Raw genomic sequence first — 25,483 nt, 5'->3', positions numbered from 1 at the left:
GTGCTAGAAGTTATGGAAGTTACAGCAGTTCTCAACTCAGGTGAATAGCCTTGCAGGAGAGCAGGCTGTATAGGTTAGACCCTTGCTAGGTCCCAGGTCTCTTCCCAGATTCCTGAAAAATACCTTCTATATGAGTGAGTAGTAGTAAATAATAATTATGGGCTGGTTGACTACATACTTGCATTTTATCTTGTTCGCATTTATGCCGTTTTCAAAATAACTTGGAGTTTTAAACATGTAGGTGAGACTTCTCTGTTTTTCAGTGGTATTGATGGGTCAGAATTTTCCATTGTACATTGGTTTAATTGCCTTAGCAAGAATTGAGAGGGAATGAGTCAAAGCTATGTGCTTAAGTCATAGTCCCAGAATACCTCTTCCATTAACATTAAAAAGAATTATAGGAGAGGAATCTTGGATACAAATAGTAGAAACCAACTGTAACACATGCAGAAAAAGGTATTTATTGGAAGGATATTGGCTTTCAGAATTGACCTAAAGTCTGGAGAACTAAGTTGAGTATAGTCAAGCATTAAAGGAAGTCACATATGCAGAACTGTAGTGAAGGTTAAGGAACAGTTAGTGTACCACTGTCAGTGCTGCTGGTCTCTGAACACTAGTTATAGCTTTGCTACCTCTGCATGGAATTCCTTTCCTGAGTGATTTGTAAAATTGAGTTCTCGTTTCTTTATATCACTTACCCTGGATCTGTAGTCCCGGCCAGAGCATATGATTGCCTAAGTGTAGTCATAGGCGCTTGCCTTGCTGTTAGGGGATAGAAAGATAGAAAGATCTTGAATCTTCTGGCTTCTATAGGAAGGGAAGGAATTTTGCTACCAATATACTGGTGAATTCCTGAATTTAAGTAGGGAATTACATGTAAACAGCTTAAGAAACATAAAGTAAACTGAAAAGAACCCTAAGTTTTATTACAGTGACTTGTTTTATAGTTAGGCATGAATTTCTTATCTGTGTTGTACTATTTAGAGATGTAGATATAAATAGTCTTTCTAGACTCTACCTTTTCAGACCTTCTGTGCAGGGGTTTAAAACAGGAGCCAGTAATGCTTCCCTTCAAGGATTCTTGGAAACATGGGGGCATTTTTTGGTTGTCACGAGGGGAAAGGTGGCACTATTGGTATTTAGTGTATGGGGGCCAAGAATGCTAACCATTCCATAGTGTCCTGGTGGTTGCACACAAAAAAGGTTTGAATTGTCTTGCCCCAAATGTCCATATTGTCTTTGAGAAATACTAGGTTATATGGATTATTTTAATGAAGGGCTAAAAATTATTAGTGGCTTCCTTTGCTTCATTGTCTTATACTGTAACTTGAGCATTATTTCTCACTTCTTTGCTTTGCTTCTTGGTCCATTTCCTTACTTCAGGGGGCTTAATTCCTTAAAATATTTTTTTAAATCTGGCTGTAACACTGTATAAAAAATTAACTCAAAGTGGGTCAGAGACCTAATGTAAGAGCTAAAACTATAAAACCCTTAAAAGTTAGGGGAAAAGCTTCATGACATTGGATTTGGCAATGATTACTTGGATATGACATCAACAGCACAGGCAACAAAAGGAAAAATACATAAGTTGGACTTTATTAAAATTAAAAATTGTTGTGCCAATGTTTGTGGACCGCAGGGCTTGAGCTGAGTGTCAGGGGCTGTCTTAGTCTGCTCAGACTGCCATAACAGAATACCATAGACAGGATGGCTTAAATAACAACTTTCTACAGTTTTGGAGCCTGGGAAGTCCAAAATCAAGGCCCAGCAAGATTTGGATTCTGGTGAATACTCTCTTCCTGGCTTGCCGGTGGCTGCCTTCTTGCTGTGCCCTCAAATTGCTTGTCCTTTGTGCTTGTGGTGGCGTGGGAGGGCGGCAGAGAAAGATCTATTTCCATCTTCCTCTTTTTATAAAGCCACTACCCATCATGAGGGTCTCACCCTTATGACCTAATCTAATCCTAATCACTTCCTAAAGGCCCATCTCCAAATACTATGTTGGGGGTTAGAGTTTCAACATATGAATTTCTAGGGACACAAACATTTTGTTAGTATGAATTTTGAAGGACACGTTTAGTTTAAGAGATAGTGTCTTAGGGAGAAAACAAATAAACCTAGGTAGACCACAGAAACAAAATGTTAGTTTGAAGGGGGTCAGTTTGTCAGAGAAGGAGGGTGTGAGCCAATAAGACGAAAATTAGAGAAAGAAGAAGAAAATAAAGGTTCAAAACCAGAAAAGGGGAAGGCAGAGCTTAGAGAAATTCCCTGGAACAAGGAGAGGTGGCTTCAGCATTTGTTGTTGAGTCTCACTGCCTTAGGTGTAGGCAGAGGGTACTTGGTAAGGATACTTAAATTGAAATAGCTGCTTTGGGCCAGGAGCTGCACTGAAGCCTGAGTGGATAATACTTTATTCCATAAGCAAATAATGAATAACTTAACAAAACCGTTTTATAAAGAATATTTTAAATAAACTCTTTTTGTGTCTTGACAGATGACCTGCAGTGATGTTTTATTTTGTACTGATGATTTTTTATAATCAGTAGTCTAATGCATTAGTGTTGTCTTTGGCATCTCTGCATTTAATGGTAACTTTTTGATGATCATAAATGATTTGGGGGGAGAGGATCTTGATTATAATCAGAAAACCATTCAACTTTCATCCTTTATACTTTTTTAGTCAATCAGAGGGACTACTTAAAATACCAAATCACCTTCTAAGACCAAAAAACAGTGAAAGTCTTATAAAATACTGAAGCCGAAAGGAAGAAGGTGGGGAGGAGTTAGTATGCATGATAATTTCCTTTTCCTTTGAACTTTATACCCATTTTCAGTCCTGATTCGTTGCAGAAAGGCCAGGCTTTGTTTTATATAGAACGTGCATACTGGGGTAGTGATTTTACTGTTTTTTTTATTATGTATTTTTAAACTCCAGCAAAACAATTTGAAGGTCTTATAAAGTTTATGATGAGTTTTTACATATATTGTTTAGTTATCTGTGTGTCTGCATTTACCTGTGCTGAGATTTTTTTAAAAATTGAAGTATAGTTGATTTACAATATTGTGTTAGTTACAGGTGTACAGCAAAGTGATTCAGAAACATACACATGCATATTTCAGGTTCTTTTCCATTGTAGGTTATTACAAGATGTTGAATATAGTTCTTTGTGCTATATAGTAAATCCTTGTCTATTATCTATTTTATATATAGTAGTGTGTATCTGTTAATCCCACACTCCTAATTTGTCTCCCCCCACTCACTTTGGTAATCATAAGTTTGTTTTCTATGTCTGGATGTGCTTAGATTTTAATCTCAGGCTATAGGTGATACCTGAGGGTGGAGAGAAGTGAATTGACAAAATGTGTTTTTGTTTTGTTTTTTTTTTGCCTTGAAAATATTTTATAAAAATTGGCTTGGTTAAAAAAATACATGAGAGAAACAACAATCAAAATGATCACATGAAGGAAACAGAAACTTGTTATACAGCACTACATTTATTTTGGGGGTTGAAATAGTATGGTCAACATAGATGATCAGCTTCAAATAATATAGGGTCTGAGATACATAAAGAGAATTAAGGTGGTTCTCCATGTGATCATTCATTCATCAAATATTTATTGAGTACTGTGTTTTACAGTAAGGATTAACAGAGTAAGACAATGCTCTAAACTCAAAGAGCTTAAGAAGCTCACAGGAAAATGATAAATATGAAAGTTTATAAGATTTATAAATAAAGGACTAAGGGAAGAGTGACCTCAGCATCATGGCTGCATCAGACATATATCATTCCTCCTCACCACCCCTCAGCAAAATTCTGGCATCCATTCACATACAAAAATGCCTTTATGGGTACTGTGGTACCCAACACCATACACCAAGGGACCCAGGAAGAGTCTCACCCATCCATGCATTGGATAATAGACAGACCTTGGTCCCAGCTGTGGACCATGCAGCTGTGAACCAGCTCCAGCCTTTCTTGGCTGTGGTCTGGAACCTCTGGAGAACACTGACTTAGACAATCATCCATGGATTAGAGAGCCTTAGTGGACATCTGGATTTCCAGAGGAGAAGTTCTAACACTCTGTTAGAGCAAAAAAAAAGAAAAAGAAAAAGAAAAAAGAGTTTGGATTCATTGGAGTGGGTGAAAGGAACAGCTTGACTTTACCTGAATCACGCTTCCCCCAGTATGGCACAGCTTAGGGCCAAGAGAGCCTATTTCAACCTGTGGTTTCTCCCTCTGGGGAAAGGGAGAGCAGGTGAGTGAGCAGCCAGCTTCCCTAGTTGTGCAGGATGCTGCCAAAGAGGCTCATTTCTCTCAGCCTATCCAGAGTGTTAAATTGTGAGCTCTATGACGGGGGGTGGGAAGAGAGTGGGATAGTGCAGATAGGACTCTTGGAGAACATTAAAGGGACGTGGATCCTATTAAGTGCTTCATGGACTCCATCAAGAAGCCTGCCCATGAGTTGCTGGGGAAGCCTCACCTGTGGATTCCTCCAACTGGTCCATGGGCATCCCTAGCATCCCACATGTATCATTCACATACCCTCCCACTCTGCAGCCGGCTCTCTGTGTTCCTGAAGGTAGTGGTGAGAGCAAGCTTTGGAATTCTCCAATCTGTGTGCCAGGGAGAGAACACAGACTTGAGCCGTAGTGCCACCTTTGGGAAGACAAAAGAGAGGCTGTCAGCACTCGGTCTGGTGCATTGCAGGATTGAGAGAAAGCATACAAGCTTAAGAATTCTGCCACAAGAGGGAACAAGAAGCATGGATCAAGTGTATCCATAGAAGGTCTGAGAAAGCCCCAGAATCTCTAACAGGGCTGATGGAAGATATTTCTCCCCAGAAGGCAGTTAGTAAAGTCTGGAGGAGCTAACTGATATTTCAAATGTGAAGACAGCAACACAAAATTCTAAGGAACATGAAAAACCAAGGAAACATGACACCACCGAAGGATCAGACTTTTAGTAACTGAACTCAACGACATGGAGATCTATAGTTACCTGATGAAGAATTCAAAAATAGCTGTATTGGGGCTTCCCTGTGGCACATTGGTTGAGAGTCCACCTGCCGATGCAGGGCACACGGGTTCGTGCCCCTGTCCGGGAGGATCCCACATGCCGTGGAGCGGCTGGGCCCATGAGCCATGGCTGCTGGGCCTGTGCATCCGGAGCCTGTGCTCTGCAATGGGAGAGGCCGCAACAGTGAGAGGCCGCAACAGTGAGAGGCCCGCGTACCGCAAAACCAAACCAAAACAAAACAAAAAAAATAGCTGTTTTAAGGAAACTTCAGAAAATTCAGACAATTCAACAAAATCAAGAACACAATACAAACAAAATGTGAAGTTTAACAAAGAGCTAGAAATCATCAAAAAGAACCAAACAGAAATTCTGGAGCTGAAGAATTTAATGAATGAAAAGAAAAAGAAAAAATGAAGTGGAGGGCATAAACAGTAGAATGGACCAAGCAGAATAAAGAATCTGTGAAAGAGAAGACAGGAACTTTGAAATTATAGTCAGAGGAAAACAAATAAGAAATAATGAAAAAGAATTAAGAAAGCTTATGTGATCTAGGGGATGTGTTCAAAACCAATTAATGAATTTTAATATTCCAGAAGAAGTGAGGGAGAAGGGGAAAGAAAGCAGAAAGCTTATTTAATGAAATAGTGATTGGGGAGAGATTTGGATATTCAAGTTCGTGAACCTCACAGGTCACCAAACAAACCAAACCTAAGGAGATCTTCTCTAAGACATATTACAGTAAAACTGCCAAAAGTCAAAGACAAAGAGAAACTAGAAATCTATAACAGGAGGAAAGCTTGGAAATTCACAAATATGTTGAAATTAACAACACATTCTTGAACAATCAGTGGGTTAAAGAAGAAATACAAAGAGAAATTTAAAAAATATCTAGAAACAAATGAAAATGGAAACACAACATACCAAAACCTATGGGATTCTGTAAAAGCAGTTCTAGGATGGAAGATCTAGCAAAAAGCAGTTCTAGCAATGTAGTTTTCTACATTAAGAAAAAAGAGCGCTCTTAAATAAACAACCTAACTTTATACGTCAAGGGACTAAGAAAAAGAACAAACTAAGTTCAAAGTTAGCAGAAAGAAGGAAATATCAAAGATCAGAGCAGAAATAGAGAACAGAAGAACAATAGAAAAGTAGAAAAGATCAACAAAACTAAGAGCTGGTTTTTTTTTTTTTAAATAAACAAAATTGACAAATCTTTAGCTAGGCTAAGAAAAAAGAGAACTCAAAATCAGAAATGAAAGCGGAGACATTGCAACCGATACTGCAGAGATACAGAGGATCATAAAGGAGTACTGTGAGCAATTATACACCAACAAATTGGATAATCTATAAGATATGGACACACTCCTGGAAACATGAAACTTACCAAGTCCGAATCATGAAGAAAGAGAAAATCTGAACAGTTCAATAATGAGTAAGGTGATTGAATCAGTAATAAAAAACCTCCCAATAAGAAAAAGCCCAGGACCAGATGGTTTCACATATGAACTCTAGCAAACAGTTAAGAATGAATTAAGGCCAGTCCTTCTCAAACTCTTCAAAAAGTTTAAGAGGAGACAATAATCCTAAACTCATTTAATGAGGCCAGCATTACCCTGATATCAAAGCCAGATAAGGATACTAAAAGTAAAGAAAACTATAGGCTATCTGATGAATATAGGTGCAGAAATTCTCAAGAAAGCATTAGCAAACAGAATTCAACATCACATTAAAAGGATCATACACCATGATCAAGCAGGATTTATCCCTGGGTTGCAAGAATGCCTCAAATACACCAATCAACATGTTAATAGAATGAAGCATAAAAAATCATATGATCATCTTTGTAGATGCAGAAAAAGCATTTGACAAAATACAACATCCTTTTATGGTAACTCAGTAAGTTGGATATAGAAGAAACATACCTCAAGTTAAAGGCCGTATATAATAAAATAACAGCCAACATCATACTCAGTGGTGAAAGGTTGAGAGCTTTTTCTCTAAAATCACAAACAAGACAGGTACGCGCACTTTCACCATTCCTCTTCAACATATAGTGACAGTTGTAGCCAGAGCAGTCAGGCAAGATAAAGAAATAAAAGACATCCAAATTGGAAAGGAAGAAGTAAAATGTCTTTGTTTGCAGATAGACTCCACCAAAAAACTGTTAAACTAATAAATGAATTCAGTAAAGTTGCAGGCAGGGTGTAAAATCAACATACAGAAATCTGTTATGTTTTTGTTTTTGTTTTTTTGCGGTACGCGGGCCTCTCACTGTTGTGGCCTCTCCTGTTGTGGAGCACAGGCTCCAGACGCACAGGCTCAGTGGCCATGGCTCACGGGCCTAGCCGCTCTGCGGCATGTGGGATCTTCCTGGACTGGGGCACGAACCGTGTCCCCTGCATGGGCAGGTGGACTCTCAACCACTGTGCCACGAGGGAAGCCCCTGTTAATGTTTTTATACAGCAACAACAAACTATTTGAAAAAGAAATAAAGCAGTCACATTCACAAGTAGCATCAAAGACAATAAGATGTTTAGGAATAAATTTAACCAAGGAGGTATAAAATATGTACACTGAAAGCAATAAGACTTTGATGAAGGAAGTTGGAGAAGATGCAAATAAATGGAAGATATCCCATGTTCTTGGATTGGAAGAATTAATATTGTTAAAATTTCCATACACCCTCCAAACCATCTATAGATTCAGTGCAACCTCTATCAAAATTCCAATGGCATTTTCCACAGAACTAGAAAAAACAATTCTGAAATTAGTATGGAACCACAAAAGATCTTGAATAAACACAGCAATCCTGAGAAAGAATAACAAAGCTAGATGCATCACACTTCTTGCTTCAAACTATACTACCAGGCTATACTAATTAAAACAAGATGGTCCTGACATAAAAATAGATACATAGACCAGTGGAACAGAATTGAGAGCCCAGCTAATATTTGACAAGGGAGCCAAGAATGTTCAGTGGGGAAAGAATAGTGTCTTCAATAAATGGTGTTGGGAAAACACTATTTCTGTTTTTTTTTTTTTTTTTTGTACACGGGCCTCTCACTGCTGTGGCCTCTCCCGTTGTGGAACACAGGCTCCGGATGCGCAGGCTCAGCGGCCATGGCTCACGGGCCCAGCTGCTCCGCGGCATGTGGGATCTTCCCGGACCGGGGCACGAACCCGTGTCCCCTGCATCGGCAGGCGGACTCCCAACCACTGCGCCACCAGGGAAGCCCCCATTTCTGTTTTTTCATTAATTTATTATTTTTTTTGTCTGGTTCTGATATCAGAGTAATGTTGCCCTTAAGAGGTGAGTTGAAAGTATTCCCTCTTCAATTTTCTGAGTTTCTGTAAAACTGATACTAATTCTTCCCTAAATATTTGGTAGAATTCACCAGTGAAACCGTCTGAACTGGAATTTTCTTTGTGGAAAAGTTTTTGACTACACATTCTGTTCCTTTAATAGATATAGGCTATTTAGTTAATCTAGGTCTTCTTAAATTTACTTGAGTATTTTTTTATTTCTAACAAGGTGTATAAATCATTGAAATTTTGGTGTAACGTTTTAGTGATACTCATTTACTATCATTTTAATATTTGTAGGATTGTGGTTATGCTTCTTTCATTGTGTTATTGTGATTTGTGGCTTTTCTCCCCCTCCCCCTCTTATTAGTATTGTCAGAATTAATCAATTTTTTTAATCTCAAAGAACCAGCTTTTTTATTGCTTTTTCTCAATCTTCTGTTTTCTATTTTTTCACTTCTATCTTTATTATTTCCTTTATTCTGCTTATTTTAGGTTTAATTTTCTCTTTTTCTGTTTTCTTAGGTTAGAACTTGAGGTCCTTCATGTGAGATCGTTTTTCTTTCCTAATATAGATTGGTTAATACTATGACTTTCCTTCTAACCGTTCTTTTTTTTTTTTTTTTTTTTTTTTTGTGGTACGCGGGCCTCTCACTGTTGTGGCCTCTCCCGTTGCAGAGCACAGGCTCCGGACGCGCAGGCTCAGCGGCCACGGCTTACGGGCCCAGCCGCTCCGCGGCATGTGGGATCTTCCCGGACTGGGGCACGAACCCGTGTCCCCTGCATTGGCAGGCGGACTCTCAACCACTGTGCCACCAGGGAAGCCCCTGCTCCCGCTTTTTAATAAACATCTTTATTGAAGTTTTCTTTATATACCATAAAATTCACCCATATAAGTGAACAGTTAGGTTGGAGCATTAGCTGCCTCCAGTAGGTTGATGATTTCCAAATCCAAGTCTTCAGACCTGGACGTCTTAACCTGTGTTAACCTGTGCTTTGCTGACCTTTTAAACTTAGCGTGTCTAAAAACCGTAGTTAATAATTCTTTCTTACTCTTTCCCTTTATTCCAAGTCACCTGTCCTCTAGGCTCTGTCTAGTTAATGGTACTCCTTTCTATTTAGTCACTATAGTGAAAACCTATCATCCTTAACTTCTTTTCCCTTTCATGTTTAATCATTTACCTAAACTTACTATTCTTGACTTTCTAAGGTCGCTGATATTTGATGCTTCTCCATATCTACGCTAGATGGATTTTATTAGTTTTTGGTCATTTTTTGCCTGGGTGGCTGCTATGATCACCTAACTCCCTTTCGTACTGCCAGCTTTGTATCTCGCTTTCTACCTCCTCTCCCAGGTCAATCCTGAGGAGGTGTTTTTCTGAAGATTTAAGTACAGGTGTGCCATTTTCAATTAGAAGTACTTTAATGGTTTGCTTTTGTCCTCAGGTTGCAACACAAGCTCTGTTCATGATTGAGCTTTTGTCTTCTCTGTCTTCCTTATTATGCCCAGTCTATTCTATGCTACTGCACCCTTCTCCACCCTGCATACTATATACCCTAGTGGCCATACCAACTTATTTCCTAACTGGTGTATTGTGTTGCTTCTTCCATATCTTTGTACACTATTCCTTCTCTACTTAGTATGCCCTTATTTTCTTGATCTTCCTGGCAAACTTGTTTTTTTCTATTTTCTCCTTTTAATTTCTATTTGAAGATCATGGTTTTCTAATGCTATTTCCTATGTAAATCTGTTTTCAGATTTGCTATTTCCTATGTAAATCTGTTTTGTTCCTATGCTATATGTTCCTATGCTATTTCCTATGTAAATCTGTTTTCGTGTGCTTATTAGAATATGCCTATGCTGTTAGACACCTCTTCTATCTAACCTATGGTCCCCTGGTACCTCACCTGTAGTTATTTACTTCCTCTGCTGTGATCTTCCTGTTTGGTGCTTATTTTGTTTACATATTTATTAGATTGTGAACTCTTGTGGGCAAATAATGTGTCTTATTTTTCTTATATTCCCTGCATCTAGCTCAGTGCCACTCACATTTGGTAAATATTTGTTGATTATCATTGAGTTAGGCTGAAGTTAATTCAGTGACTGATAACTAACCTGAAATTAACATTAATTCAAACTAAATTCCCCTAAAACCCAAGTTAGATTAATCTGTAACAGCTCTTTATGTAAATAAAATCTGTTAATAGCCACATAAATGACCTGTATCTAACTAAATTTAAGATGGAGACAGTGAGTTTGTGCTGATGGTTCATCAGCTGCTTTATTAAAGTGGGAACACTAAAGAAGTTGGTGTTTTGTGGGAGCTACATGACCAGAGTAATTGGATTTGGTGTAGAAGCTGAGGGTCAGTGAATTTCTCTGTGCTTCACCTTGAATTGCTTTCATCCTCTTTCAGGTAGCTGACAATTACTCGTATTGAGAAACAGTTGGACTTTTCTATTAACATGTTTTCTTAAGAATGGGATTCACTCTTACAGAATTTGTGAGCCCAGGTGTGATAGAATTTGTGTTGTTTGGTTCTTAACTATAAATCAGTACACCAGAAGAATACATGATTTTGCTTAAAAGGGTAACATTCAGAAAGGTCTTTGTTATTTATATGACAGTGTTATTCTGTGCAAATGGGATATATTAATTTGCTGTTGCAAATCATCTTAGACTGCATTTGTGAACAACTCCCTTATAATGGTTGATACCTCTTGGTTACTTTGAGTTTAAAGAGTTACTCATGACATTGAAGGAGTGACATTTCTCTTTGGAAGGGCTTAATTCCTTTAGGCACTTGCCACTGAGCTCTGTAGAATACTGTTATTTGAGTATTTTCTGTACTGGTTGCTCACTCTCCTATAGTTGTTTCCTAAAACTATTCTTGGCCTATACTTGTACATAAGTAGCTATTTACATAACTGTTTCAACTATTTTTGTTGTGCTTTCCTGGATCCTCTGAAATATCTTTAGGGTGTTATTAAAATTTAGGGTGTTTGAAAGGTTATTTAGTATCTAACATTGTTATTAAAAACAAGGACCATTGTATGGGCATTGTCTTTTATCTTATAAAAGATAGAATTACATTGTTGATTTATTCAGCACTTTTTAAAAAGTCACTTCATAGGGGCTTTGGTGAGTTTTCATAGAATTTGGAGATTAGTAAGAGTCAATTTAGTAAAATTCCCTTATAATGGTTGAGGGTAGTTAATATATGCCAAAGTCTTTAAGGGCTCTCATGTTTCTTAAATCTAGGTCAAAGAACAGGGCCTGGAAATCTTAGCAATGAAGTAATGGATGTGAATGAAAGCTGATGTAAAAAGTGTTTCTATCAATATGAGGAAAGTATGTTATCAAAGGAAGTTTAAATGCTTGGGGTCTAGAAAGATGAGACCCAATGAGTAGGAAGAGAAGGAAATTACTGAGTACCTTCTGTCTGTTAGATAGTTTCTTTCCCTTCCTTGTTGTACTTTTATTTATAATAATTTGTAGATTCTTTGGATTTTCTATATAAAAAGCATGTTATCTGTCATAGAAGGCATTATTTTTTGGAACTTTAATTTTTTTCTTATATTTTAATCTTACTTTCATCTCTTGTTTTACTTTCCTGGCTAGAAGTACAATCAAACAGAAGTGTGATAGTGAGGATCCTTATTTGTTTCTCTCATTTTGAAGGAAACACTTCTAAAGTTTCACTATGAAGAATGATATTTGCTGTAGGTATTGGAAGATATCTTTTATTAGATTGAAGTTCTCTTTTTCTCCTTTGCTGTAGAGTTTTAAGAATGGGTGTTGAGGGCTTCCCTGGTGGCGCAGTGGTTGAGAGTCCGCCTGCCGATGCAGGGGACACGGGTTCGTGCCCCGGTCCGGGAAGATCCCACATGCCGTGGAGCGGCTGGGCCTGTGAGCCATGGCCGCTGAGCCTGTACGTCCAGATCCTGTGCTCTGCAACGGGAGAGGCCACAACAGTGCGAGGCCCGTGTACCGCAAAAAAAAAAAAAAAAAAAAAAAAGGGTGTTGAATTTTGTCACTTTTCTGTTTTTACTTTGTACAATTTTTCTTTAATAATAGGTAGGTTATGTGGATAGAATTTTCTGATGTTAAACTATTCTCACTTCTGGGATAAGTCCAATTAGTTATGATGAATTTTTTTTTCTATTTTTTAAATGTTACTGATAATTTTGCTAATATTAAAAAAAAAATCTGTGTTCATGAATGAGCTTAGCCTGTGATTGTCCTTTTTCCATGGTAATCATTCAGTTCTGTTTTGCGCATGTTAAATTAGAGGGGTTTGGCAAGTGTCTTTCACGATATTAGAAATTTGGATCTGGAGTACTTAGTAACGTGGAAAAGGCTGACTATAAATATTTGATATAATAGTTGAGAAAATACAGCTGGATGATGTTGAATAGGAAGGTATATAGAGTAAGAACAGAAATGAGGATGGAATACAACATTTTGGGGGTTCATCGATGATTGTAAAGCCAATAATTAGAGGCTTGTTGGAAAGGCAGGTGTGAGAAACAGGGAATTCAAAGGAAGGAAAAACTTAGCTATCAGTTTTTAACTGTGGTGGGTAGAAGAGATGTGAGGTTAGAGAAAGTGGAAACAGCAAATGTAGTACTCTGAAAAGTATGGTGGTAAAAGGAAGGAGGGGGGACACCAATGAAGGTGGAGCTGGAGGCAGTTTTGAAGGAAGTTTTTATTTAATTTTTTAAGGGTGGATGAGACTTCATGTTTGTAGGTGAAGAGTAAAACTCTAGTAAAGAAGGATGTAGTGAATATAAAAGGGAAATGTATATTCACCTAAATCTTTGCCAAACAAGATTTCAATGTAATTTTATCTGTTCTTCTGTAATCTAGGGTTGTATTTGTCTTTCAGAATGTTTCCAAACATGATTTATTTAAACACTCTAATTGGAGAAGGAAATCTATTACTTGGTTAGTTTATTTCTGGCAGATCAGCCCTTAGATACTAACTAGAGTCTCAGGGAAAGAGGACATCTAGGGAGGAGAGTGGCTCAGTAAAGACTAGGTCATTCACCAGCCATAAAAATCACAAAATAATAGTGGCTTAAGCTGAAGCAAAGTAGAAGTCTGTTTCTGATCTATAGGGCAGTTTCTATTAAGGAAGCTGAAAAATAGAATTTTTATTTTGCAGGAGCATATGCTTAGCTAAAAATTGATGGCTCTAAGACTAAGGAGGAAGGGAGCAAGATATTGAGAGAATGGTATCAGTGTCTACACAGTAGAGACAATCTCTTAAATAAAATTCATCTTTTGTGTGAAAGGCAGTATTTGCCTAGTTTAAGAAGTCAAAATGCACCTGTTTGTACCCAGGCTCTCTACTTAACTAGCTCTGTGACCCTGAGCAAATTCCTTTTTCTCTTTGTGCTTTAGTGTTTTCCTAATAAGATGGAGAACAGTGTTAAATATAAGGTGCCTCATAAATTGGTATGAGGATTAAATAAGATAATATAAGTAGTTGACTAAGTCAGTGCCTGGTATATCTAACCCAAAAACAATTATTAGTTTTGTCATTTGCCTCTGATTTTCAAGGATCAAGGGTGTGTGGAAGGAAAAAACAAAAACAAAACAAAACGAGACAACAACAACAACTAAAAAAAAACCCCAAACCTAATATTACTTATGGGATATCAAAAAGTGATTTAACTATTACGCATAGGATATAATTGAAAAAGTAATTTCAAATCTCATGAGAACCTGTAGATTTAAGATTAGATTTTTTTTTGGAAGCCTTGGATGGTACCCAGAGTTAGCCAGACTGCAAAGTTTGAGGGCACAGTCCTCCACAAGACCACCCTTACTTCGGATACCACCTGAAATTTCAGGGGACTCCCAAAGCCACCCTCAGGTTTGATAATTTGCTAGGACTCACAAAACTCACTGAAAGTTATCACACTCATGAAAGGATTATAGATTACAGAGAAAGGATGGAGTTTAAAATCAGCCAAGGGAAAGAAGCACATAGGGTAAATTCTAGGAAGGTTCCAAATGTGGAGCTTTTGGTGTCCTCTTCTTTTAAAGTCAGGACATTACTCTCCCAGCATCAGTGTGTGACAGTATGTGTTGCCACCCACCTAAGCTCACATGAGCTTTGGCGTCCAGAGTTTTCAAGGCATGATTAATTGATTTCCCATGTAGTTGAACTCAGTCTCCATGTTGGCTCATACTTTGTGACCCAAAACCCTTACCCTAAGTGGTATAGTTGGATTTTTTTAGCATGGCCAGCCCCCACCCTAGGACTATGGGATGTGGCCAACCCCATCCTAAAATCTGGTGTGGCCAGCACCCACCATAAACAAGGACACTTCTATGAAGTTTGACAGATTACCTCCCAGAAGCTGAGGACAAGGCCAGACTTCTCTTTGGGCAAGACCAAATTCTTTACTACATAGAAAGATATAAGGCACTGATGAAAAGCAAGAGACATTTGCAAATGGAAGTTCAACATGATTATCTGTTGAAGATATCAAAGTTAAAAAAAAATCTTAAAAACACATAAGTAAAACAAAGATCATTCAGGTGAAAATAAACATCCAGAACATTTGATCCAGCTGGTGTAATTTAAAATCTAGAAATTTGGGCACTAAAGCAAAATTTGAGGAGCTCCTTGAAAAGAGATCAAAATAAAAATTTGAGATATATAGGGGAAAAAACGAGAAAGAAAACTCATGGTGCTACTAAATGATTATTGTGGAAAGATGTTCTTAAGGAAGAAAGGAAAAGCAGGAATAAAGTGCATTTTTTGGTAAGTTGTGGGGATTACTGCATTCACTTGTATTTTGAAACAGAGATTGGAGGATTTGATATAATTAATGGTTTATGTTTGTATAGAAAATTACAGTTTTGTTAAATACTTGTACTTACCTTGGATAAGTGTAGCCAAGTGTATTAGGAGAGTATTATTTGTTTTCCTATTTTTATTGAAGAAAGTACTGGTGTTAGAGGTTTTTGAGTGATTTGTGCCAGGTTGCTGGGTGAGTTTGGAGCAGAGCTGGGACTGGAATCCTTGTCTCCTAACTTTTTGCTTAAGTACTTCTACTTCAAGTACTTTTTTCCCAACTACAAAATGATTCTTCTTGGATCTATTCTCTAGGCCTAGGCACAATGTTTTCTGTTGGTAAGGAGGGGGAGGGGGATTGGAAGGCAATTGGGTGGTACCTGCCTGTATTTACTTTGGTTGTCTTATCTAAGACTTTATTCAGCACCTGTCTGCTGCTGCTGCCCTCATCTGCCTGAGTCTCCTGAACAGATCAGCCCAGGATTACCCTTGGATGCACACTGGGGCCAACCTTGGCTCCTCTGTGCCATACTTTTTTCATAGCCAGTCTGTCTGCAGGCCCTATGGACTTTTTCTTGCTACCCGAATGACCTTGTTTGTCCCTGACTCTCTGGCTCTGCTGTGATTCCTCCTCTTTTCTCTGTTTTCCTCATCAGCCCCTTTTCACAGCAAGGTATCCAATTTTCTTTTTCTCTAAACATTTAACATTTTATTTTAAGTACTAGGCTGTGAATTGATTTTTTTTCTCTCTTGATATACAGTTCTGTGACTTTCAGCACATGTTCACATTTGTGTAACCACTGAAATAGGATATATAACAATGCTATAATCCAGAAAAACTGTCCTGTATTATTCTCTTATAGTTAACCTCTCCCCTTATCCATAACTTGTGTCATCCACTAATATAGTCATCATCCTTCTATTTTTGTCTTTTTGAGAATGTCAAGTAAAATGTAACTTTTGAGACTGTCTCCTTTCACTGACATAATACCTTTGAAATGCATTCAAGTTGTGTTTACAAATAGTTTCTTTTTATTGCTGAGTAGTATTCCCATAGTGTGGCTATACCACAGTATAAACAGTGGTTTACTTAACCATTTACTTGTTGAAAGACATAAGGGTTGCTTCCAGTTTTTGCCTGTTATGAGTAAAGCTGCTATAAACATTTTTGTATAGGATTCCCGCCCCCAATTTTTGAAATTGTGGTAAAATACGCATAACATAAAATTTACCATCTTAACTATTTTTACTTGTACAGTGCAATGGTATTAAATACATTTATATTGTTGTGCAACCGTCACCACTATCCATCTCCAGAACTCTTTTCATCTTGCTAAACTGAAACTCTGCACCCATTAAACAATAACTTCCTATTTTTTCTTTTCCCCCAGCCTCTTGCAACCACCATTCTACTTTCTGTCTCCATAATTTTGACTACCCTAAGAATCTCATATAATTGGAATCATATAGTATTTGTCTTTTTGTAACTGGCTTGTGTATAGGTTTTTGTATGAACATAAGCCTTAATTTCTCTGGGATAAATGTCCAGGGCAATTGCAGGATTCTGTGATAGTTACGTTTAGTTTTTAAAGAAACTGCTAAACTTTTCCAAAGTAGCTGTACTGTTTTACAATCTCACCAGCAATGTTGTTAAGTCCAGAGTTTGAATTCAATTTCTAGAGAGGTAACTTTGGTGACCCCCTTAGAGTAGTCATCACTGGATGGTTTGGAAAATAGTAACTACCACTCCTGTATTCATTCACGTGGATTGGGGTGGAGGTGGAGAAAAGATTCAGCGCTGGGTAGAAACCTAGTAGGTATCTACTGCAGTAGTGGTTTCCAAACCTGTATGCACACCAGAATCATCAAAGGCGCTCTTAATAATACAAATTCATGGGTCTCATACAGACCTGCTAAATTGGAATCTGTATTTTTAACAAGGGCTCAAGAGAATTTTAAGTGGTCATGCTCACATCAGTTGGACCATTGTGTTGTAAGTTCGATGGAATTTCCAAAATTTTAGAAGTGTATGATGTATATTTAACAAATAAAAAATTTCCCATCCTCTTATCTTTCCTGCTTCTCTCTCTTTCTTTGACCCTATGTTTATATTTTGTCCCCTCTTCACATCAGTTTATGAAATGCTCTTATTTATTTACTTAGGCTTTTTTCTTTATTTTTAATTGAAGTGTAGTTGATTTACAATGTTGTGTTAGTTTCTGGTTTACAGCAAAGTGATTCACTTATACATATATATATATTCTTCATATTGTTTTCCATTACGGTTTATTATAGGATATTGAATATAGTTCCCTGTGCTATACTGTAGGACCTTGTTGTTTATTATTTGGTCCCCTCTTGATACTTACTTCTATTTTTTATTTTGTCTCCCCCATCTAGTTTTTCACTGGTCTCTCTTTTCTCTCTCTCTCTTTTTTTTTTCCTCATGTGTCTACTAATAAGTTATTGATTGCTATTTTCTGTTTTTACTTGGCCCTTAAATTGTAACTTTCTAGGTTCCCTTTTTCTCCACTGTGTGAGGTGGTTGCTCTTCAGCATCTAGAGCTCATTTTCTTTCTCATACTAAGATATATTTATCCTCTTCTTCAGGCAGGTAGATCCAAGTCTCTCTCACGGATCATTCTTTTTTTTTTTTTTTTTTTTTTTTTTTTGTGGTACACGGACCTCTCACTGCTGCGGCCTCTCCCGTTGCGGAGCACAGGCTCCGGACGCGCAGGCCCAGCGGCCATGGCTCACGGGCCCAGCCGCTCCGCGGCATGTGGGACCCTCCCAGACCAGGGCACGAACCCGTGTCCCCTGCATCGGCAGGCAGACCCCCAACCACTGCGCCACCAGGGAAGCCCATGGATCATTCTTATTAATGGCAGGAGCAGAAAACAACTATCAGGATTTGGTGGAGGAAACTTTAAGTTTTATGTTTATTTTTCTCCTCTTCTTATAGGGAAGAAGAAGAACGTTTGAGAAATAAAATTCGAGCTGATCATGAGAAGGCCCTGGAAGAAGCAAAAGAAAAATTAAAAAAGTCAAGAGAGGAAATCCGAGCAGAAATACAGACAGAGAAAAATAAGGTAGTCCAAGAAATGAAGACAAAAGAGAAAAAGCCACTGCCAGCAGTTCCTATACCAAACCTTATAGGAACACATGGTGGAGACCCAGAAGATAATGACCTAAGAGAGAAAAGGGAAAAAATTAAAGAGGTAATAAGCTGAGATTTGTGATACGGGGTGTTATGGATATGGATATGTCTGTCTGTCTATCTGTCTATCTATCTATCTATCGGGCTGGCCAAAGGTTCCTTTGGTTTTTAAGTAAAAAAAAAAAAGACACATTTTTCATTTTCACCAAGAACTTTATTGGACAATGTATTCACCATTTTATTCCATTACCTTCTGCCATTTTTCAGGCAACTTCATAATTCCATCTTCCCAAAGCTTTTTATCTTTTTGAGCAAAGAACTGTTCTAGGTGCCTTTTACAGTCTTACGGGGAATTGAAATTTTTTCCATTAAGAGAATTGTGTAAAGAGTTAAATACATGGAAATCGGAAGGTGCAATGTCTGGTGAATACGGTGGATGAATCAGAACTTCCCAGCCAAGCTGTAACAGTTTTTGCCTGGTCATCAAAGAAGCATGTGGTCTTAGGTTATCCTGATTGAAGACTATGCATTTTCTGTTGACTAATTCTGGATGCTTTTTGTCGAGTGCTGCTTTCAGTTGGTCAAATTGGGAGCAGTACTTGTTGGAATTAATCGTTTGGTTTTCCGGAGGGAGCTCATAATAGAGGACTCTCTTTGAACCCCGCCATATACACAACATCACATTCTTTGGATGAAGACCGGCCTTTGGTGTGGTTGGTGGTGGTTCATTTTGCTTGTCCCGTGATCTCTTCCATTCCACGTTACTGTACAGTATCCACTTTTCATCACCCATCACAATTAGTTTTCAAAACAGAACATTTTCATTATGTTTAAGTAGAGAATTACTATGCGGAAATATGGTCAAGAAGTTTTATTTTTGCTTAACTTATGTGGAACCTAGACATCAAAGTGATGAACATGACCAAGCTGGTGCAAATGATTTTCAGTGCCTGATTTGGGTATTTTGAGTATGTCGGCTGTCTCCTGTGTGGTATAACATTGATTGTTCTCAGTGTCTCCGATTTGATTGCCATTAACTTCAACTGGTCTACCTGACCATGGAGCATCATCCAGCGAGAAATCTCCATGAAACTTCACAAACCACTTTTGACACGTTTGATCAGTCACAGCACCTTCTCCATACACTGCGCACATCTTTTTTTGCGTTTTAGTTGCGTTTTTACTTTTCTTGAAATAATAAAGCATAATATGCCCCAAATGTTGCTTTATTTCTTCCATCTTCAATATTAAAATGGCTGCACGAAAATTCACCAGTTTTGTTTTGTTTTTTAATGCACACTGATATGAGGTCTGTCACAATACAATCTAATAAAATTGTTTGGAATGAAGTTAAAGACAACTAAGTGCTACTAGAGCCATCTTACAGAAAAAACTGAATGAATCTTTTGGCCACCCAACCCAATATCTATCTGTATTTGTACCATCTATGGTGTCATACTTTGATTGTTTGTTTTGAGGTCAAAATTGTAGTTCAGTTTGCAAGTTGGCAGTAAGAGCTACAACTCTCTTAATATCGATTATAATTATAGAATACTTAAAATTTTTGATATAATGTTGTTTGGATAGTTACATTACTCACCCTGTGTTCAGAGATCTTTTGATGTTCAGTATTTTATAAATAATGTAGAGTATATCCATAACAATTTATCATTTAATAAGAAATTTCTTAAGTGTTTAGTTACTCGGAACTCTGCTAGATATTATGTAAATCTTCTCATAAACATGTTTCTGAAGAGTTAGCATTATGTCTGCCATCTTTCAAGGAACCCGTTGTGATACCACTTAACTATACTGCAGATTAAGAACACATCCTTCCAAAGAGTCTCAATGGATTGAAGAGTAGGGAAGGATTGATTTCAATTTTTTTGAAATTTCTTTTGGTCTCAGAAGTCTGTCAATTTGTTATTCTAGGAGTTATTTGGAGATAAAGAGAGTACCAGAGGGAGAGGAAATCTGGTGAATATTTTAGTAGAACTTTGTTAATTAGAACTCCTAATTCTGGGTGGAGTTTGTAGTTGTACTGCTTATGAAGAAAAAGACTTCGTTAGAGTGTAATAGCATCAACAATATTTCAAATCTATTGTTCATCATAAAATAAGACAATAAGTTTAGTTCAAATAGATATCTATTTGGATATATTCTAGTAATGAATATGGAAGATTTGCAGGTATTTTAAGCGTGGCCTTATGAATTGGTATAAAATATGTCCTCTGATTTTACCTCACCTTTGGATTCTGTGTTTTATACTCAGGCTGCTTGAGGCACTTTCTTTGGACAGTGTTGAGGACTTTGATACATTTCTTTTCAGATGCCTGACCCTTTTTTTAAGATGTCATTAGAATTTATTGAAATACTGTCTGATGTACATAATAATTCAGATAGGTAACAGTGGGTGTTGAGAGGACCCGAGACCACCCACAGGCTCAGTGATTCACTGGGAGTACTCACAGAACTTAGCAAAACTGTTGCATTCATGGTTTTGGTGTATTCAGCTGAAAATGTACAGATTAAAATCAATAGAAAAGGCACATAGGACGAAGTCCAGTAGAGACCAGGTACAAACTCCTAGTTGTCCTCTCCCAGTGGAATGATACGGACAGCGCTTAATTCTTCCAGAAATGATTTGTGGCAATGTGCACAATGTATTGCCAGCCAGGGAAGTTCACCCCAGCCTTGGTGTCCAGATTGTTTATCAAGAGTTCATTATGTAGGGTTGGCTAATCTTAGTTCTTCAGCCCCTCCAGGGGTCATGCTGATACCGTGTGGTTCAAGGTCCCCACTGTAAATCACGTTTTAGCATAAACTATCTGACATGGCCCAAGACTTCAGGTAAACAAAGATACTCTTAACAGGCAGGATAATAAAGGTTTAGAGGTTATTTTCCAGGAGCCTGGTACAGGCCAGACCTTTTTTGAGGATGTGCAGGGTTTGGACAACCCAGACCTGCTAAGTGAATCCTATAGAGCATACAATATTATCCAGGGTTCTTGTAAATTAACATAAAACATATTAAGAATCCCTGTGTAGGCTCCTGTTAAACATTATGGTAACTGACTTAGTAAGCAGAGAAAGTTGGGATCTAAGCCTGCAGGGGAAGAAGCTAACAAGAGGCAAGGTGATGTGAATACCTGCAGAATATCTGAAAGTATCAAGAATTAGAAACACCATTTACCTCTGAAGGCAGGGGTATAAAATAGAGCTGGAAAAGGATTATTTGAAAGTTTTTAAAGGAGCTCTTAACCCTTAGATCCCTAGTTCTCTAGCCTAAGCATCCTAGTTGCTGTCTTCCCTTCCCTAAAAGAAGACCAAAAGTTTACTTTTGGATGGATGAATTAGGGAAGATCTAGACTTTGGGAATACCAAGTATGGCTGAGGGGAAAGGGCAGAGGTCATTCTAAAAAGTGAAGCGGCCATAAAAAGAAAAACAAAATTGAGTTATTTGTAGTGAGGTGGATGGACCTAGAATTTGACATACAAAGTGAAGTAAGTCAGAAGGAGAAAAACAAATACCGTATGCTAACACACATATATGGAATCTAACAACAACAACAACAACAAAAGTGTTCATGAAGAGCCTAGAGGCAAGACGGGAGTAAAGACACAGACCTACTAGAGAATGGACTTGAGGTTACAGGGAAGGGGAAGAGTAAGCTGGGACAAAGTGAGAGAGTGACATGGACATATATACACTACCAAACGTAAAATAGGTAGCTAGTGGGAAGCAGCCGCATAGCACAGGGAGATCAGCTCGGTGCTTTATGACCACCTAGAGGGGTGGGATAGGGAGGGTGGGAGGGAGACTCAAGAGGGAAGAGATATGGGGACATATGTATATGTATAACTAATTCACTTTGTTATAAAGCAGAAACTAACACACCATTGTAAAGCAATTATACTCCAATAAAGATGTTTAAAAAAAAAAAGTGAAGCGAGTAGTGGGGATGGAGGGAATTAAGTGAAAAATGGATTCTGAATATTGAGACAACTTTATCCTGCCCAACTCTTTGAATTCTGGCAGCCGGGTGTATTTTCAATTAGCAGGAAAATGAAGGACTTCTGTCTGGAGAGACTTGACTGGCCCAAGAGGAAAGACCTAGTCTATTTCTCAGTGAAACACCCCTGGGTTTCATCTGAGCTCCCTAAGATGAGGCTCAGTCAATAAGTCTTGCCTCTTCACTGACAGCCTTTGATTGTCTTGTAAGTGCTTCACTCATATGTGAAGAGCAAACCACGGATCACCAGACATGTAAGGAAAGTTTCTCACATGAGACAAATGGAAGAAAGGAATTTAGAGGATACAGAAACCATACAGGGAGCAGAATACATATATCAAAAAAGAATATCTTTAGGATGCCAAAAAATTAAATTCATGAAATGAGAATAAGTTATAAAAAGGAACATTTACAGAATAAGGAAGAGTTCTTGGAAATTAAAGATATTGATACATTAAAAAATTCAGTAGAAGAGTTGGAAGATAAAATTGAGCAAATCTCTTGGAAGAACAAAAGATTAAGAAAACAAGAAAAATGATAAGATCAATCTGGAACATCTAACAAGTGATTAATTAGGAGTTTTGGAAAAAGAACAGGGAAAATAGAGGGGAAGAAGTCAAAGAAACAATTCAAAGCCTCCTACTGAAATTTTAGAAAAAGAGGCATAAAAAACAGATCCTAAAAGTTTACAGAGAAAAAAATAGTTTCACCCAAAAGATTTGGATTGTACATAATGGCACATTAGATTCCTCAACAATAATATTAGAAAGTGGAAGAGAATGGAGCTAAGGCTTAGGAAGAATTATATATTCAGCCAAATTATGAATCAAATCTGAGGGTAAAGATATTTTTAGATGTTTTCTCAGATTGCTACTGCAAAATATGCTTCAGCATAAAAATAGGAAGATAAACGATTTTGGAAACAGGATCTGTCACTAGAGAGAGAAAGGAAGGTCAGTCTCAGGACTGTGAAAAAGGGGATCAGATGATGGCTGTGCTTCAGGTTGAGAGAATGGAAGTCCAGGTTAGAGTTAGGAGGATAGAGAGCCTCAGGAAGGATTTATCAGAGAATAAAATGGAACTGATGGTTTATCTGATGTGTTTAATTATATTGAGACAAATTTTGAAACTCAAGTATAATTTAGAAGTAAATTAATAATTGTTACATTTAAAACTACATCAACAAAAATACCCACCAAACTTCAGACCAGTAGTTAACATCAGGGAAAACAAAAGTTGAACAAAATAATATAGTAATTGTAAGAAAAACATGTTGTTAACTACATTGGAAGGATGTGAGCTAGGGAATATATGTGGGGAAGTTTATGTGGAGGTGAGCTGATAGTGTATACGAAAGCTAAATTATCTTAACTATAGGGGAATATAGTAAATAGCTAAAACTATTTTTAAAATCAAGAAATAGCACTAAAAAATGTACTTAGAAATACAGTGGTAAATAGAAAAGCAGGTCAAAGAGTTTAAGTAATTGGCTCAGGAAAGTGGAAGGAAAGGAAAGTGGGGAAGATAGGACAGGCTATTAGATTTTTTAAAAATTCAACTTTATTGAGACATAATTTATGTACAATAAAATGTATTTATTTTAAGAGTATAGCTTGATGAGTTTTGGCAGATGTATATACTTGAGTAACAACAGTGGCGATCAAGCTGTGAATAGGTCCATAATCTCAGAATGGTTTATTTGTGCCCCTCTTCAGTCTACCCCATTCCTTGGCCCCAGGCAACTGCTGGTCCGCTTTTAATCATTATAGATTAGATTTGTCTTTTCTAGAGTTTCAGTGAAATGGAGTCATAAGGTATGTGATATTTTGTTTCTGGGCTTTGGCTCAGCATGTTTTTGAGATTCATCTATGTATATTACAATAAAGGTAATTTTTTTTTCTTCATAGTATTCCATTGTATGGCTATACGATGATTTGTTTTATTCATTCACCTGTTGAACATTTGTTCAACCTTTGGTCCAGTTTTTGGCTATTATGAATAAAGTTGCTATGTACATTTGTGTACAAGTCTTTTTGTGGGCATATGTTTGTTTTAGTTTGACATTTCAGTCTGTGATGTGTTGTGAGTTATTTTTTTGTTTGTTTATTGTGTGAAGTAAAGGTTGTGCTTCATTTTCTCCCCATAGAGCTTTTTAGTGTTCCAGAATTATTTGTTGAAAAGATTATCCTTTCTTGATTGAATTACCTTGGCACTTTTGTTCAAAATCAATTGATAAAATCAACAGATGTTGAGTCTCTTTCTGGACTCATATCTGTTTCATTAATCTATATTCCTGTCCTTAATGAGAGTACGACACTGTGTTGATTGACTTTTATAGTTAAGTTTTGAAATCAGTTAAGTCCTCCAACTTTGTTCTTTTAAAAATAGTTTTGGCCATTCTAAGTCCTTTGACTTTATTGAATTAGCTTTTCTGTGAAAATAAAAGGTTGCTGGGATTTTGATTGGGATTTCATTGAATCTGTAGATGATTTGGGAAGAATTGTCATCTTAACAGTATTGACTTTTTCATTCCCTGAGCATATCTGTCCGCTTATTTAGGTTTTCTTTAATTTACCTCAGCAGTGTTTTGTAGTTCTTAGTGTATAGTTCTTGCACATGTTCTATTTCATGTTTTTTGATGCTAATATAAATGGAATTGTTTTTGAATTTCCATTTCTGTTCATTACTAGCATACAGAAATAAAATTTATTTTAGTTTGCTGAACTTGTATCTTATTTACTGAAGTCATCTTCTAGTTTTAGTGGCTTTTTATTTTAAGATTGCTTAGGATTTCCCTTGTACATAGTCATGTCGTCTGTGAATAGAGGTACTTTTCCTTTCTCCTTTTTGATTTTTATGCCTATTATTTCTTCTTACTATTGCCATGGCTAGGACTTTCAGTACATTGTTGAAAAGAAGTGATGAGAATAGATGTACTTGATTTGTTCTCAACTTTAGGAGTAGGGTCTTTTACCATTAAGTATGATGTTAGCTGTAGGTTTTTTTGAAGATGCCCTTAATTAAGTTGAGGATGTTGCCTTGTAGTTGTGGTTTACTGAAAGTTTTTTTCATGAATTGGTGTTGAATTTTGTCAAATGTTTTCTCTACATCTAAAAAGATGATTGTATGATTTTTTTCTTTTTATTCCGTTAACATGGTGAATTATAGTGATGTGTTTTTGAA

At 37.3% G+C, this 25,483-nt stretch overlaps 1 protein-coding gene across 1 annotated transcript in view; it reads left to right on the top strand.

Moving 5' to 3' along the window:
• The window catches only part of MAN1A2 (mannosidase alpha class 1A member 2), a 164,119-nt gene that overhangs the window by 32,914 nt on the left and 105,722 nt on the right, over window positions 1-25,483 (top strand). Inside the window, exon 2 of the mRNA XM_082834021.1 lies at window positions 18,093-18,348. Coding sequence (XP_082690147.1) covers window positions 18,093-18,348 — 256 coding nt within the window. The remainder of the gene's footprint in view (window positions 1-18,092; window positions 18,349-25,483) is intronic.

The sequence above is a fragment of the Leucopleurus acutus genome, assembly GCF_964270905.1.
Source record: "Leucopleurus acutus genome assembly, chromosome: 2".
Taxonomy (NCBI): Eukaryota; Metazoa; Chordata; class Mammalia; order Artiodactyla; family Delphinidae; genus Leucopleurus; species Leucopleurus acutus.
Note: the sequence above shows the minus strand (reverse complement) of the source record. Positions and strands in the feature narration are given on the sequence as shown.